This window comes from Perna viridis, chromosome 12 (genome assembly GCF_037379345.1).
Source record: "Perna viridis isolate PV_CMFRI_1.1 ecotype Kerala chromosome 12, ASM3737934v1, whole genome shotgun sequence".
NCBI classification, from domain to species: domain Eukaryota; kingdom Metazoa; phylum Mollusca; class Bivalvia; order Mytilida; family Mytilidae; genus Perna; species Perna viridis.
In genome coordinates, this window is record NC_142456.1 from 12,476,285 (window position 1) to 12,492,105 (window position 15,821).

The 15,821-nt window shown below is 32.9% G+C and overlaps 1 protein-coding gene across 10 annotated transcripts in view; it reads left to right on the forward strand.

The window, feature by feature from the left end:
* The first annotated feature begins 3,537 nt into the window (after positions 1-3,537).
* The window catches only part of LOC148601233 (uncharacterized), a 59,109-nt gene continuing 46,825 nt past the window's right edge, over positions 3,538-15,821 (forward strand). Inside the window, exons 1-4 of one of the 10 annotated variants that reach the window (XM_088555738.1) lie at positions 3,542-3,589; positions 11,010-11,058; positions 12,119-12,928; positions 13,343-14,149. In XM_088555738.1, coding sequence (XP_088411864.1) covers positions 11,052-11,058; positions 12,119-12,928; positions 13,343-14,149 — 1,624 coding nt within the window. In that variant the 5' untranslated portion in view covers positions 3,542-3,589; positions 11,010-11,051. Of the gene's footprint in view, positions 3,590-3,616; positions 3,674-10,390; positions 11,059-12,118; positions 12,929-13,342; positions 14,150-15,821 lie in introns of those variants that run through there. The other 9 variants (XM_088555740.1, XM_088555739.1, XM_088555742.1 and 6 more) reach the window with 9 other exon arrangements.

The following is a 15,821-nucleotide window of genomic DNA, read 5'->3' on the forward strand; positions in this document are numbered from 1 at the left end:
TGTGAGCTTTACTCGTAGTTTTTCTAGTTTTGTTTTTGTGTGTGTGGTTTTTGTTTGTTTGTTGTTTGTTTTGTTTGGTATTATGTCCTTTTATACCTAATCATATCCACAAGTAGGAACATTGATCGCTTATCCAGACCCATTGACCTGTTTCCGAGATGTAGATGACGTTTTGTCTTCAAAACTAACTTGGTGAATTTTAATACTCCGCATCTGGTCTAAAGAGATAAAGGACACTACAGACACTACGAAGTCGGTTCATATATTGATTTACTCTTAGAGATTGAAGAGAAGGGCAAACTAATCACTATTTGAGAAGTACTTTTGTTTCGTTTCATCAAATGTATACTGAGTAGTCAATTATAGGTGACGAATAACCACTTTCTGTTTGTTTGTAAAAACGATGTCATACAAATCTTAAGGTGTTAATATTTTCCCAATATATTTAACATGATCTCCTCTGTTAATTTTCACTATGTATGGCCTTCTAACCTTTTGTAATTTAAGACTTATTACAAGATTGTGCTGTTTTCTTCGTAGACTTGATTATTTTATAGTACAGAGAAAAGCTTATTGCTTTGATTCATATCATTTAGCTATAGTTGTGCCTATGGCACCAACCATTTTTGTATTGAGGAGGGGCCTGGGATATTTTTTGAAAAATACCTTCAGTTTGAAGAAAAAAATTTTTTTTTGCTGTGGCAAGAAAACAATAAATGAAGTTGCTTAATGGTGAAAAAAATTATGTACATGTATTCTGTTTTTCATAAAAAAAAGTTAATAGCAGAAAAAAAATAAAAGGAAAGAAAAAGAAAGGAGAGGAGAGAAATCTCATGTACATACAGTGAATGTACCGTAAACTGTCATTCAACATGTTAAATTATGTATGAAGAAGTATGTAACAAATGTCTTTATACATTGTATTAACATTTTACGGTTTATAGTCGAAAAATTCATAATGTCATAATGAGCAACTAAATGAATATCAATATCCAGAGACTTTTGTGTTATATTGCTCCAGTTTGTTATACAAACTATTAGAAAGATGCAAAAATACACGAACTACTATTATAACCAATTTAGATTTTATCTCCTATAGAGAAAAGATAAGAATACCAATTATTCCCCAATGTGGAAATTGCGTAGACTTCTTGAATATTTTTGGCTACCTAAAGTTAAAGACCAAGGAACTTATTGCGCATTTAAACAAGCATGTTCAGAAATGAACTAATTAAGGCGACTGAAAACGTTCACTTTGAAATGAAAACAGAAGACTGTGCTATACTTTTGAGCAATGAGAACTTACTTCTAATATCATAATTTGTTCTGTTAAATTAGTTCTTAATGCAATGTGCATGTACAATGAGGACAGTTCCTAGCCCTGACATATGCGACATACAAGCGTAAGAACTTACCAACTTTATGGTTGAAAAGTTCCCAAACAAGCACAACATAATTAGTTCCGAGATGATGACTTTTTTGTCTTTAATGGGTCTTTTGATCAACTTCAAATGTTATTTAATATTGCTAATAAGAACCTGAACTACTCGAATTTACTTATACGTTATTTAAGTCCTCAGTAAATTTCTTAGAGAAAGTGCAATTAAATCCGACTGGTTTAGGGTGAAACCTTACGATACTTAAGACTTAATAGTAGTCTAATGCACAATCTCAAAATTTTAATTCATTAAATAGTTACTAGACTGCAAAATATACAGCTTGGGCTGAGCAGAGCGTGTGCTCTCAGACTTAAAGTCAATAAAAAATAATAAAAAGTTATTAACATTTGTAACAAAATACTATCTAACATTACACACAATCTCGTAGTTTTTACGACAGCACTGGTCTTATATAATTAATGACCCTGAATGCTCTCAACTATTTGAACCACCACTAAAGCAGACCCTGGTCAAACCTTTATAATGCACGTCTTTCATGAACAATTAAACTGTAAATATTACCCCATAGCACTTAATTGTATCTGTTGAAGATAAAATAATCACATGCACTTGTTTATACCGTTCTTTATATATGCATCTTTTACATAATACATTTAAATACGAAACTAATTAATATTTTCACTATATGATATGAAGCCAATCCAACATTCCTGAAAGTAACCTGTGACATGTGTAATATTATGTATTACAAAATACATTCGATTTCACTTAACTATAATTTTTCATCCGCCGATGAAACGTTTATCCCTTAAGACCGCCTCAATGATAGCAAGCTGGAGCGTGGAAACATTATACGAAACCGGAAAAGCTGCCCAGGCTGCAATAGACATGGAGCACTACAACCTTGGTATTTTGGGACGAAGTTAGATAGACATCATCATGAGCGGTCATATTATCTTCCGGGCAAACTCTACTGTACTCTGGACCACAAAACGAGGGCGGCAACCATCAGCATGGAGTATAAATCTCACTCAACATGAAGGCCAAATCATCATTCATCGAATGGAATCCTGTGAGTGAAAGATTTATTGTGGCAAGATTTATGTCAAAGATACACTCCTTGAAACGTTCACGTTTCCCGTTATAGCGTTCGTGCATCGTTTATCGTGCGTTAGACTGGTTTCCAATCGCAATATTCAGTATGTTACACATATTATACACATACTGCCTGTAGTAGAGGGTGTTACATTGTAGTATCACACGAGGTAAATATAACACACGAGACGAAGTCGTTACCTTGAACTTGTTTGCAGCGCTCTTCGAAATCGGAGGTATTTCTATACCGAACGTCAGTTGGCGGACTTATACAAAAGGTCGCTCCTTCACCCGATATTTCAGAAAACCACATCCCTTAAACAAAAAAAATAAAGTCATTAAACTTAAGCTCAAACTTATTTTTTCTAAAGCCTGCGAAAAGACATAACAATCAGAAGGCACGATAATGAATAAGTGATTAAGCTATGCAAATCGAAAACGACCAAAATACATGATATAGGCAAATACACTGGATTAAATACTAATACAGAGAAGACGACGACAATAAGAATTGATTAATGGACACAAGATGAAAATCATTAACAAGTGGATGACGCCTGAGGACAACATTGGATAAAACTGGCGGAACTTAGTAAGATATAACAAGAACTGCAAGATCAATTTTATGCACACATAACAATGATTGTATTGAAGTCACTAAAGCAAAGCACTAACTAACAAAATTTGGCGTTAAAATAATTGGACATTTTAAACATCAATGTAATGTTTGCCTTAAAGACAACAACCAAGAAAGGAAAAAAATGATGTGATTTCTTCCATACGCAGGATTCCTAAGGTCTACTGGCCTGAAGACATACACTAACAACGACCTCTACGATTAACCGCAAATTAAAACTATTTATACTATTAACATTATATTTGAAATAGTGTCATCCTTGAATTTTGTAAAAACTGTAGCAATTGTAACCACGATTATTTAGAGAAAAATAACCATTTGACTTCTTAATCTTATATGTGAAATTTAATGTTCAAAATCGCATACCACGGTTTTGGTGCGAAGGTTTATTACGTCCCTTTTGTACTATGATCATTTCCGAGTTAATATTCTACTTTCGGTTTGGCAAAACTTGAAGGTAAACATATAATGTTGAAATGAGGATGTGATTTAATGAAAATTGGTAATGAAACAACGGGTTATTGGAAAGGCAGATGAGAAGGTTACACAATGGGTTTTTAAAATATTGTGTTTGTTGTAGGATGCAACTTTCGTTTTGTCAACCCGTGTCTGTGGATTGGAAACATGTTTTTATTATTATTTTTTTGCCTTTATCAAGTGTTTTTTGTGCGTTTAGGTATTGTACATGCGGGACACTTAAACGTCTCAAGGAGTGTATAAATATGCTATTGTATGAGGTTCTGGCAGTGATACATGTATGCGGTTGAGGAAATTAGGATACCCAATGGTTACGACAGTATTTGCTGAATTGCAAAGTGGTGCTGACCTTACATGATTACAAGTCAAGTGTATATTAACCACTCTGCACCCCCAGAAAAATCACAACTGTTTAAATTCCATGTACATATTGTATACCAAAAAGACTGCCATCACTTTGACATAAGATAAAACAGATTAAACAGATATTTGCTTTATTCCATTAATTTTCTATATCTAACATTTTGAAAGAATATGCATACAAATGTATGTTAATTACATGTATCAGTAGCCCTAATTTACTCTGAATTTATGAATTGACAACCATGTCATATACATGTAGTTTTTTTTTTTAACTTTTTATTTTTTTATTCAATAAGATACATATATACATAACAGACAGTTTAAACTACATGAAGAACATCACATGTTGTTTACTGAAACCGCATCATTCTGTACATGCAAACAACCAGCTTAATAATGAGATATATGCTTTATCCTATTGGGTTTATTAAAAATACAGTAAATTAGAGGTGAAAAAAGGAATAATTTGATCTGAAAAAAAAAGAAAAAAAAGTCTGGCTGAATGTTTACAACATTGGGATCATTAGGTTGCATTCAAAAATCTATAAGAGTTCCAAATTTTTTCAAAATTCTTCACACGTTTGTTTTTCACAGCTATCATTTTTTCAATATTATACATATACTTCATTTTTTCTAACATTCCTTGCACATTTAATGGTTTATTATAACACTTCATACTATAAATATAATGTTTCATCCAAAGAATAATATTATTTTGTGGATCACCTTTACAACATTGTTTAATATTACCAAACAAAAATATGATTTTAGTGGATGCTATGCTTATACCATTATGAAGGAACCATTGATCAATTTCTTCAATAAAATCATGTACGTGTTCACATTCCCATAACAAATGTTCAATAGTTTCTATTCCTGAATTACAGAAAGAACAAAATGGAGAGGAGGCATTGTCAACTATATTGATAAATTTGTTGGTTGTCAAAATCCTTTGATTAATTCTGTACTGGAGCCAGTGCAGTTTTGTGTTTTGTGTAACGACAAATGGAAGTTTATTAAAAACTTTCCAATTCTCAGTATCTACATTTAAAATTGTGCTCCACTTGGTGTTCCCTGTAGACGTACAATCATTTCTATTTAAAATGCAATATATATCTCTTGAGCCCTTCTGACTCTTTAATATAGTTTTCACATGTGATGGAATGAAAGGAGATGCTAGTTTGTAGCTTTCCTTTGTAAACTGCTTACTTATCTTTGATGTCAGACATAATACTATTGTATTTCATTATATTCAAATTTACATCAAAAATATTTTGTAATTCGTCGTGTTTCAAAAAAGAACCATCTTCTCCAACCAAATCATTAACATAACGAATACCTCCATCAAGCCAGTTCTTATAAAGAATTGGTCATTGTCCAACTTTAAACAAATTATTCATCCAAAGAGGACTGGCCAAAAAATATTCCCATTTTTTATCTTTCTCTCTCTCCATTACCATTTCCCATGACAACAGAACATCTCGCCAAAAATTATTTTTAATATTTTCTCTTAATTGAGATATATATGCTGATCCACAGGTGAACAATTTTCTTTGTCTACCTGTGATAAGAAAATAGTTTGCCGATTTCCTTCATTTCTAAAAAGTCTCCTTATCCATGTACATTTCATGGCTTGAATAAAAGCATTTACATTGATCATCTTAAGGCCTCCTTCATATACATGTAGTTCGTTGAAATCTTCCATTTGCTATGTCAATTTCGATAAACGAGAGTCTCCAATAAATTAAACTATGACTACATTTCAGATATTTTGAGATTGGAATTACAAAGATCAAACTCTCTTTTTTACTCAGTCTTACTGAATGTGTGTGTAAGATAAGACTATTAACTCACAAACCTGATATTTTATAAATAAATGAGTCAATCAACTATTGACAACAGATGCAAAGTGATAGCAATAGCTCACATTTCCTTTGTTTTCATCGTTGTTGTTGTAGTTCACAATTTTTCAAACATCATCTCCTCTGGAACAACTGAATGGATTTTGTTGAAACTTAGGATGTTTGTTCATTAGGGTTTCCTACATAATTTTTTTTGCTTTGATATGTGATCAATTGAAAAACATGGCCGTCATAACTGCAAACACAACATAGGGGGCAGTTTTTCACATATATCTCCAAAATCGTTAGGTTTAATCATATTCTGACTTAAAGTAAAAGTGTTAAGCATAATGCAATCTATCTGTGGTCAAGCCCTATGCAGGTCTGGGTGTCAAAATACTCCCACAGCAGCCAGTGTTTCGTTTAACGCAAATCTTTGCGTAATTTACGCATAAAAATGTGATCTGACTCCAAAAAAATTGCCTAGAGGGTCACACCTTAAGTCAGAAAAAGTCCAAAAACACTTGCAGCTCTAAGCTTGTCTTAAGAGGAGACTAAATAGTGCACAGAAACCTTGCCCACAGAGAAACTGGGTTGTGTGGCCCTGGTGGTGGAATGAGGTACTCTTGGCATGCTTCATGCTGGGGTCGTTAGACCATAATAAGGAAAACCTGACTGTAAACCATAGTGGTGCAACATGTTTGGAAAGATGTCACGTTCCTCGCACATAAAAGAACCCTTCTGTGGTATTCTTTCAGAGTAGGAACCATTGGGCTGCGCCACAGGAGGCTAAATTGTCTGTGGCGATCAAAATTTGTCAACCCTCTTTTCCTTGTGCCCCATCCCATTTTTTTATTTAATCTTCATTTGATGTTCTTTATATCACCCATTTTATTTTCATGGCATGAATATAGCTGAAATATTGCCGTCATGACCCCTGTATTTTTAGTTATTGAGGCTAGAAACCACTAATTCCACTTCCCATAGGCTTCTATGCTAATTTCACAATATTCAAAGGCTTCTCTGGACTTTACCTTAACTTTAACCTGCAGAGGACTATATATCAGCATGATTCTACATATGTCAGCTCACAATCCTCAGAATGGCATGTGGGGTTAGCAGACTTGCAGTGCAGTACTGGTCACCGGAAGTGAAGTGTCTATAAATAGCATGGGAAATCCCAGTGTTTTCACAAGATAGGGGTATATTTAGAAATCATTATGGAGATTAGGCTTCACATCACAAGAAGCAAAATGCACCTATAAAATGTACAGAAATGTTTTTCCTTTCAGAATCTGTTTAAATTTTTTAAATGAGATGAGAACTTTTTTCACAGCACTATGAGGAACAGGGGTAATTTCTGCGTAGGACTATTTTTGAGTGCGTTCCAAATGCTCATTGGTTGAATTGGTGGTCTGTAACCTAAATGCTTCATATTTTCCAGAAATCGGTCCAGTTTTCATTCTGGAGGTTACCGTTTGTTTACTCCGGCGCTCAGTCAGAGCCCCTCATTTTCGGCTTATTAATCCTTCTGATACCACGATCTTTTCACCATAGGCATATGCATTCGCATATTACATCATTCTGTGCAATTGGAATAAACTATTCAACAGTTTAATTGGCTTGTCAGTTCCTGGCATATAGCAGCACTTGATGTCATTTGGTTTAACTTGGCTCATTAGCAGTCACAATTGCTGATCGGGCGTTCAATCCAAACAATCAATCAGTGGTCAAATTTTGTTAAAGTCTGTTGTCTAACAGCTGAGTTATTATCCTTTTTCGACATTTTTAGCTATTTTTGATGTTATTATTACAAAAATCATCTTCTCTGCAATTAACACTCAGAATCAAATGGAAGTTGGTAGGAATGTTCCTTTCCTTAGGTTATTCTACACAAATTGAATCATGTTTAAAATTTTTGAAATGTCGAAAAACATGGCCGCTGTTATTGAAAAAAGAACATAAGTGTCAAAAAACTTTTTTTTGCAAGTAACTCAAAAGCTGTTTAATTAAGCAAAAATCTGATACTGGGTAATATTGTTTACCATCAGAAGATGGACATATGCCGAATTATTACGAAAGTTGTCAAAATTGATTTTTAGGGTTTCCTGCACAATCTTATTGTTTAAAATTTTTCATTAGTCGAAAAACATGTTTTGCTAAAAATGGAACATAGGGTTCAAAATGCTTTTTTGCTATTTAATTCCTCATCTGTAGAATAGTAATGAATATGAGCACTTTTCATAAAACAAATATGATATTCTAAGTTGACTGGCAGTAATTATTTTTTTTTACACAGCCATTTTCAAAATGGCTGCCATTTTGTGACCATTTGCACCAGTTGCTTGGATTCCAATTATTTTTGGAAAGATGGTATTCTAAGTTGAATGGTGATTATGAAAGTTTGTTGTGGGTGGCCATTCAAAATGGCTGCCATTTTCGCCCTAATTTTATACTTGCTTTGATTTTGACAGTCTTTGGTTTTTTATAGTAAACATGGTCTCCTGAGTTGAATGGCGGTGATTTAACTTCATTTCATGTTCTTTTTCAACAAATTTTTATTGGGATAATGCCCACTGAGAGCTGGTGTTATAACAGAGCATAGGGAACCCTTGCCCAAATTTTTTCTAGAGGTTCTAAAATTATTTTGAAGGCATTTCCAACACTTTACAGTGCCTAAGGTAATCAGTTAAACTTACAGCATTCATCAATGTATGCTCTTCAGTTATTTTTTTTGCAAACATGATAACAAGGCATGATACCTTTACTTATTTGGTTGATGAGGTATGGTTTGGCAGGTGAAGGATTCAGGCACTTCAAGGGCCTGTTGTTATTTTTAGTCTGATTTTGAAAATTTTTAATTTAATTTATGATTTTAAGTCCTTATGATTAAATGTGTCAAAAACTAATATTGTGTCAACACTTGCCCCAACTGTTCAGGGTTCGATCACTGTAGTTTTATCATGCTGTACTTGGTGAAGCTTTTTATTGTGGTGTGTTTTCATTGAGTACCACTTCCTGATGTGTGTGTTACAGTCCTTGATAGGATGACCAGTTACTGATCTGATCGCAGATTTGTTATGTAAAATGGCATAAGATCTGTTTGAAATAAAAGAAACAAAAGTATAAAATGATGTGTAAATCTATAACATTATGTAAATATGTGTAAAATTGACAAAGAAAACAATAAAAACCGTAAAATACAGTGAATGCTCTGTTATTGATGTAAATGTAAATTTAAATTTGTTCAAAGATTTTAGGAACAACTGACAAAAATATTGAGCCAAGTCACACTGTATGCTTTAAGACTATTGGGCCCAAAAAGGAGTTCTATAGAATAACTAATAATTTAATAAGCAGCAGAGAAACTGCTATATTAACAAAATATATGAAACTTCTATATCTAGTGACAATAAGAAAAAATAACTAATTATATAGGTAATAGCTATTTTTACTTTGTACTTTCTTTTTTTTTTTGTGAGTTTATCATGTGTGGTTCAGTTTATCTTTTGCTCATGTATTGCTCAAACTATACAATTGTGTCATTTAAACTGGAGACAATATGGTATTGTTCTTGTAACATTCTGAAGATGTCTGAATTTTTTATGTATCCATGTTTAGATTATAACCTAGTGTGTCGACCAATCAGAGTTATATGAAGTGAACCATTAAGAAGTTCATTTATTTATTGAGAATTTGATCTAAAGGATATGTACCTTTTTTTATGCAAAAATGGATAAGTCAAATCCAATTTCAATCTGCTCTTTATGTTAATGCCATAAAAACCAAAGATCTTCCCATAATTGTAGAAAAACACATTAAGGCACGGTTTAGAGACCCACACCGAACATTTCAATTCAAAATACCGGCTTGTTTCCTTTTTGCCTTAAATGTCAAATTTGATACATAAAATTATTCTCATTTCGCCTTAGTACAATTTGGGGTGAACTAAGGTGAAATGGGAACTTGTGTAAACATGTAATTTTAAGTGCAAGTTGTGTTTTTATAGCATTTAAACCTAATATACACATGTATATGTAAATCTTTATATTGTTTGTTTTGGTCAATTAATTTATCTTTATTTTGTGAAGTGTTTAAATGGTATTAGTTGGGTTTTTGTCTTAATTTTTTTATGAATGGCCTTTTCAGTTTCTGATTTAATCACCTTTTTCTTTTTTATGGATACTACTAAAGAACAAAATTAAAAAATAAATATGACGGAGCAAGTTGGAGTATATTTAGTAAAGTCTTAATGGATAAGAAGGGGGTGTGTGACCAAATCAATGATCATGTTCTTTTCAATTAAGATTTTACTTAATATACTTTAACTTATATGTAAAAATATAAGGTTTACAAGGTCAAGCTGTCCAGAATAGTAGGGTTAATTTCCACAGGTGAATGGTTCACCTAACCTATGATAATCAAGTCACCTTAATACCTTATTAGGCTGTTAGAACAAATAAAATATGTGTGGTTCTGGTCAACTTATAGAGAAAAACCATGATGGAAGGTACAAATAAAAATATTGATACTGACAGAAGCCTAGAACACTCCACTTTCCCCTGCTACAGGTTTTTTTTTGTTGGAAAAAATCAATTTTAGTTGTAGTTGTCATTTTCATTAATTAATACCAACTTAATATGAACTCAAATACTGTGTTTCAAAACCCTAATCAACCTGTTACCATGATAACTGAAACAGGTAATTAGGTAAAGATAGCTCTATGCTTTCAAAAAAAAAAGGAAGTGAACAGAAAACTACTTTCAGTCAGTTTTTATTTATTTTTTTTTCATTTTGGCAAAAAAAGTCTAGGGTTGACAGTGAAAACTAGGGTCTGTTGGGTAACCATAACCACACATTATTTTATTTGGCCCTTCTGGAGTTAGATTCTACATGTTAGTCTTCCAAGAAACTCCATTTTTTTATTGTTAGTTGGGCAAGTTATTTTAGTCAGTGCCTATAAAGTAATAGGCCTTGAAATCCCTCAGATGAAGTACAATGGCACTTGTTCATGTCTTTTTTTAACCTGTTTTTTTTTGTTTTTGTTGTTATTAATTTCTACCCAAAATGTCTGCTTTGCATTGACTTGGTTGAATTATGGATGAGGTGTAATCATTCAGAAAAGGTTAAATTAGTTTGATTTAAAAGGTTACTCTTTTAAGAAAGATGGTGACAAATTTTCACAATTTATTTCAGGTATGAAATCTTAGAAGCAAAGGTTTAAATTGGAAATTAAGAATGTCAGGTAAGATACGTTACTGTTATTCCATAACTATACATGTATTTGTTAATTATATCCTCACTCATTAGTGAAGGATTGTATTGAAATTACCATGTCCATTTGTCAGTCTCTATGTCTGTAAGTTACATTTTTCTGTTAGAGATTTCACAGCTACTACTATTATAAGGACTGCTTACATATCATAGCTATGTTAGATATCTGCTATATTGCTTTTGCACAATGACTTCCTTACTGATATACTTCCTATTTATACGTACCTTATGACTTAATAAATTTAAAGTTGATGCTTAATGGAATTTTTGTAACAGATTTCTCAACTCCAATGCAAGGGAATTAATGTTGCCCTTTTTGAGGTTTCTCATCTACCTACTTCCTGTTTACCATACAATGTAACTTAACAGAATCAGAGGTGTATCCATGATTTCTGGTTAAGGAACAATTTTTGGAGGTAAAAATAGTGAAAAAGTAAGATTTCATGTAAAAAAAATTTTTTTCCCACAATTAATGGAGTGGTGCATCCCAGATGCACCTCTACCTGAATCTGTGCTTGGAAATGATTGAGTGGGGATATTCTAATACCACAAATGCACAATGTAGTATTCATCATTGTAATTGCATAATGTGACTGGAAACTTCTTTTTTGCAAATATATATAAATTTTCATCATTAAAATCTTTATTTAACTGCAACATATTTGCAATAATGCAAATTTTGAATGGGTTCTGAACTCTTATAAATACTTAGCATTAATTTCTGAATTTGGTAGTTAAAAAGTTCTTTTCAAACTACAGTTTAAAAAGATTTTATTCTCCATTGGTAGAATTACTCAATAGATGTGATGGCACAACTGTTTAAAGTAGTATTAAGTAGTCCAGTAACAAATGTATTAATCATATATCTGACAAAACTAAAATACTCCACTGGAAAAATGAGTGGATGTGAGTTTATTAGAGTTGTTCTTTTATTTCTTCATTTTTATTTATTTTTTGGGATAAGATGTCAACCTGTATATATTTAGTTCCTAAACAAAACATGTAACACCTATTTTGTTATTTTTTTCCAGGAAGCATACAGAAGTTGAATCGTGGTTTCCGGTGTATTGTTAATCTTCATCCAGTTCAAGTTAAATGCTTTGATAAGTCCAGGTTATTAGATGGCTACAAACCAGTAGGAGTTGATATTAAGATTGATGGCAGTAATATCGTCATAGTTGGAGAAACAGAAAGATCCATGAAAGATGTCAAGAAAAAGATTGAAAAGCATTGTGGTCAAATAGTAAATGATGTTTTTGAGGTAGATTCTGCTTTAGGACAATTACTAACAAAGGAACAGGTAAGGCAATATATTGATGACCGCCTTGGTACTGCTATGAAGCCATTTGCATGGGGAGTAGAAGTGATTATGGAGATGGATAAGTTAATGGTGTCTGCTTTAACTAAAGCTGATGTGTCTAAAGTGAAAATGCAAATTTTAGCATGTGTAACGGAAACTCCAATGACCATGGATGTCAGTGGAACTGTTTGGTTCAAAACTTTTTTGGAAAAAGAAAGCGGAAAAGTTTCAGTGAAAAACAGTAACAGGGAAGGCTTTACAGTTTACACCACTCTTGATTTATATGAGAAATATATAAAGCCAAATTTAGTCACTAGTCCAGACCCAAAAGCCTCAATTGGATCAGGAAGAAAGAGCAAGTCTACAGTCTCACAGTCACAAACTCCTGGTACCAATGACAAAACGAATAGTAAGACTACGCCTACAGCTACCACTAGTAAAACTAAAACAAAGGGCACAAAAAACTATGAAAAAGATACTGCATCCTCGTCAACGTCAAAAAGCAAAATTCTAGATACATCCAGAGGACAATATATCATTGGCAATAAATCAAAAAGAAATGTTGTCAGCGCAAAGTCGACAGATTTAGTAAAATTTTGCAAATTTTAAATGGGTTCTGAACTCTAATAAATACTTAGCATTACTTTCTGAACTTGGTAGTTAAAAAGTTCTTTTCAAACTGCAGTTGAAAAAGATGTTATTCTCCATTGGTAGAATTACTCAGTAGACATGATGGCACAACTGTTTAAAGTAGTATGAAGTAGTCCAGTAACAAATGTATTATTCATAGCTGGCAAAACTAAAACGTTCTACTGGAAAAATGAGTGGATGTGAGTTTATTAGAGTTGTTCTTTTATTTCTTCATTTTTATTCATTTTTTGGGATAAGATGTCAACCTGTATATATTTAGTTCCTAAACAAAACATGTAACACCTATTTTGTTATTTTTTTCCAGGAAGCATACAGAAGTTGAATCCTGGTTTCCGGTGTATTGTTAATCGTCATCCAATTCAAGTTAAATGCTTTGATAAGTCCAGGTTTTTAGATGGCTACAAACCAGTAGGAGTTGATATTAAGATTGATGGCAGTGATATCGTCATAGTTGGAGAAACAGAAAGATCCATGAAAGATGCCAAGAAAAAGATTGAAAAGCATTGTGGTCAAATAGTAAATGATGTTTTTGAGGTAGATTCTGCTTTAGGACAATTACTAAGAAAGGAAGTGGTAAGGCAATATATTGATGACCGCCTTGGTACTGCTATGAAGCCATTTGCATGGGGAGTAGAAGTGATTATGGAGATGGATAAGTTAATGGTGTTTGCTCTAACTAAAGCTGATGTGTCTAAAGTGAAAATGCAACTTTTAGCATGTGTAACGGAAACTCCAATAACCATGGATGTCAGTGGAACTGTTTGGTTCAACAATTTTTTGGAAAAAGAAAGGGAAAAGGTTTTAATAAAAAACAATAACAGGGAATGCTATACAGTTTACACCACTCTTGATTTATATGAGAAATATATAAAGCCAAATTTAGTCACTAGTCCAGACCCAAAACCCTCAGTTGGATCAGGAAGAAAGAGTAAGTCTACAGTCCCACAGTCACAAACTCCTGGTACCAATGACAAAACGAATAGTAAGACTACGCCTACAGCTACCACTAGTAAAACTAAAACAAAGGGCACAAACTATGAAAAAGATACTGCATCCTCGTCAACGTCAAAAAGCAAAATTCTAGATACATCCAGAGGACAATATATTATTAGTAATAAATCAAAAAGAAATGTTGTCAGCGCAAAGTCGACAGATTTACTTGATTTTTCTGAAAGGAAAGAAGAGCCGTTACGTGAATATCTAATGAATAAAAATGTTCCGGAAACCAACGATAAAGCTTCTGAATCGCCAACATTAAATAAATGTTCAAATGCAGACTCGTTTGGTCAAAAGGTTAAATCTTTAAAGAAAGCTTGTGCTGTAATTAGTCCGGAGAGACTATCATCATTGAATCAACAAGAGGATTTGGTAAGAATAGATAACATATGAAAGTAGAGTAAACCCCGTGTAATTCTCTCTCCGTACAACTCGTGTTGTTATGTCAAGACAGTGATAACCCAAAATCTAACATGGTTACGCGCTAATCTGTATAAGTGTGATATTAAACCTTACCATTTTTACATTTAACAAAACGGACTATATTTATGAGTTGTTGGACTTTTTTTTTAATATTTGTAAGCACGCGGTAGCTGAATCAAGTTGCATTGATGTTTTATACAGGTCAGGGATAGTGTATTAAATTTCTGTGCTATTTTTCAATTTTTTGAAAAATTTGGGTTTACTTCATCTTGGATAAAAAGGTATTTGGAGAATATTATGTACCTTACAACATTTTAGCTTCTATAGTAATATCACTTTCACAAAAATGAATATCTGTACAAAACATGGTACTAAAGAGTAGGCTTATCTTATATAAGGTAAAGATTTTTTATTGATGTGAAATATGTCAATATTTGCCTATGGATTATACACTGAACAATTCAACACCACTTCAGAAGTTTTACGGTCGCCATCACAATTTGACTGATTGATATGAAGTTTCTATCTCATACACGAGACCTCATTGTGACTCCGTCTTGACAGAGTGTTTCGGGGGGAGGGCGGTACATAAATGGGACTAGCATGTTATTGAATTTACCTCAGTTGTAATGGAGCAGGAAATGATACCCATTCCGGGACATCTGGTGGCACTTCCGGCTTTTAATTGTTCTTAGTGCAAGTCTTTAGTGTGATATATTGTTTTTTTTTTAATCTGTATAGTGTACATGTTATTTTACTTTATTCTGTTTAATACATGGTGTATGAAGAACGCCTTTGTTTCTTGTTTTCATGTTTTGGCCATGTACTTGAATGTTGATATCTCTGAATTGTCCTATTTTTTACTCTTCGGTATTTTTGGTCGACATTGAGGATACTCTCTAAAAACCTCAAATTTTAGGATACGTGACCATAGTTGATTACAGCATCATTAAAATGGAGAACAAGAGATGCTTTCTTTCAGGTCAACCCATACACTCTTGTGTGTCATACTTTTCGTCGAAAATCAAAACTGTCAAAAGAATTTTATAGTTCTACTACCCTACTGTTATGAAACGTTTCATTATACATTATGCATGTGTTAAAACATGCAAATAAAGCTCGCAATCAGCTGTAAGGCTTAGTTTTGATGTCGTTTTCTAAGTATCAGTGTAATGAGAAACCTTAGGAATTCAGATTTGGTTTGATATATTTTTGATTAGTATTTGTGTTGCACAAATTTTAAATCCTCGTTCCTTTGTGACAGTTATGATAATCGTAAGCCCTGAATTACCTGACAAATAACGAAATCAGGCTAATTGGCTTGTTTCAAATGGAAGATCGACGTCAGTTGTACAGTCTAATTT